Consider the following 2,204-nt stretch of genomic DNA (forward strand, 5'->3'; position numbering starts at 1 on the left):
ATTCCCAGACTTGAGGTAAAGTTTTCATCACACCTGTGTCTTTGCATTAATTCTGAAGTTTTCTTCCATTTTGCTATTGTTTTACTTTTGTTTACTATTGTTGTCATCACTTGTTAAAATAACAATTTGTCCTAAAAATGCAGTAAATTGTTATCCTTAGATGAAATTGACATTGAAGATGGCAACACAAGTTTCTTATACTTCATATGAGGAAGAGGAAATACATTTTGACTTCCTTTTTATTGTATTTTGAATTCAGTGAAAACCTTAACGTAGATTGCATTACATTCACTCCAAAACTTTCTCTACAGTATGTTGGCCTCACAGGAGCCAGGCTGCAGGATCTGAAGAGTAACAATGAGTTTAACTGTTTTTCTGAACCAGGGGTAAAACAAGGCATAGATCACAGGGTTTAGACAAGAGTTGAAATAGATCAGATATGTCATAAAGGAGGCAGATGAATAATCAAGGAAGTTGTACCCTACAAGACTTACACAGTAATGTGGGCAGTAACACATCAGAAACACAACTACAAAAACACCAAGAGTCCTGGCTGCTTTCAGCTCAGATTTCTTTGCTGTTTTAGTCACTGAACTCTGCTTTGTGACTGTAATGTGAGAGCGCATGGCACGAGCTTGAGACACAGCCACAACAAAGACTTGTGAATACAGAACTATGATGACCGTAATAGGAACAATAAAGTTTAAAACAAGATCAACATAATCTGAAGTTTGGTCCATGAGAACCACACATGCTCCATTACAAAAACTGTTCTTTTGACTCAGATCCTGCTTTAACAAGAAACCAATGTAGGCAACGCAACAGACCCATAGGAGACAAACACAGACTTTAACTCTATTCACAGTGATTCTGGTGGTGTAATGCAGAGGGTCACAAATAGCCACATAGCGGTCAACTGATATGAGCACCAAGTCTCCTACTGAGGCAGAGATAACTGTATAAGTCACATAATTGTACAGAGAACACACAAGGTCATCCAGAAACCAGCAGGAGGTTTTTAGTATGGTTTCTACTGGCATCACCAGGAGGCCCACTAGGAAGTCTGAGACAGCCAGAGAGAGGAGGAGGATGTTGGTGGGTGTGTGGAGCTGCCTGGAGGAAAAGAGAAAAGCATCATTCAACCAACAAGTCCTCTTTTAAAAATAACCAAACAACTATTTAAAAACAATTACAAGTTGATATGTTTTCTGATCAACCACATATTGTTACCACATAGGTAAGTGTTGATAACTGAAATAACAATGTGGAGGTCACAGTGGATATAAAGCAATGTTGACTACTGGTATGAAGCTCATTGTCCAGTGCCAAAGTCAGGCATGTGTCTTTATTTATTGTTCAGGAAGGCTGAATTATTAGTGTTAGAGGGGCAACATTATTCAGTAGCAGTTCAAAGAACAGCCTTCTTAATCTACAACAGTTCTTCACATGTTTAAAGTAATAAACCTGTAAAGAGAAACTATAAAGTTAATCTCTGCCTGAAGTGGGAGACTGAGATGATGATGAGCAGGTTGAGAACTGCAGTGAGCACAGAGATGGAGTACAATGCAATGTTAATGAGCAATGTTTCAGGCCAAGGAGACGGTGGCTTCCAGCAGGAGATATTGGGGAATTCTGGGAAACAGAGCTCCCGATCATCCACAACCTCCATCTTCAGAGATCTGCAGATAGCTGCAGCTCTGGCAGCTTTCTGAACAGAACTGAGTCATGTACCTGATTTACCTCTCACATTCTCATCATCCCACCCTCCTTTTCCCCTCTGAGTATTTTGGACTCTGGTGTCCCTTCCCTCCATACTTTGTACATCATACCATCATCTTCATTACTTTCCCCAAATCTCTCTCTCTCTCTCTCTTTCTCTCCTATCTTCCATTTGTTATTATCGACTCCTTCCTCTATTTAAAAAAAATATATATATTATTGGCCTGCATATTACTTTTTTTTTTTTTTTTTTATTTTTTTTTTAAAGATTATTTTTTTGGCATTTTACATGCTTTATTGAAAGTGAGAGACAGATAGAAAGGGGGTGACAGAGGGGAGGACATGCGGCAAAGGGAGCTCAGGCCGGATTTGAACCCGGCTCCACTGCAGCGAGGACTGTAGCCTCTATACATGGGGCGCCTGTGTAACCCACTACGCTACGGACCACCCCTGCATATTACTTTTTAAGTTACACAAGCAGTTTT

General features: G+C 39.8%; 1 protein-coding gene across 1 annotated transcript; it reads right to left on the reverse strand.

The window, feature by feature from the left end:
- Nucleotides 1-305: 305 nt before the first annotated feature.
- Nucleotides 306-1,734, reverse strand: LOC131978585 (trace amine-associated receptor 13c-like). Its single transcript, XM_059342295.1, has 2 exons — nucleotides 1,497-1,734; nucleotides 306-1,113 (listed from the first exon to the last, which is right to left on the reverse strand). The coding sequence occupies exons 1-2, from the start codon at nucleotides 1,667-1,669 to the stop codon at nucleotides 306-308; spliced, it is 981 nt and encodes a 326-aa protein (XP_059198278.1). The 5' UTR covers nucleotides 1,670-1,734.
- Between the last annotated feature and the right edge of the window lie 470 nt (nucleotides 1,735-2,204).

This window comes from Centropristis striata, chromosome 10 (assembly GCF_030273125.1).
Source record: "Centropristis striata isolate RG_2023a ecotype Rhode Island chromosome 10, C.striata_1.0, whole genome shotgun sequence".
Lineage (NCBI taxonomy): Eukaryota > Metazoa > Chordata > Actinopteri > Perciformes > Serranidae > Centropristis > Centropristis striata.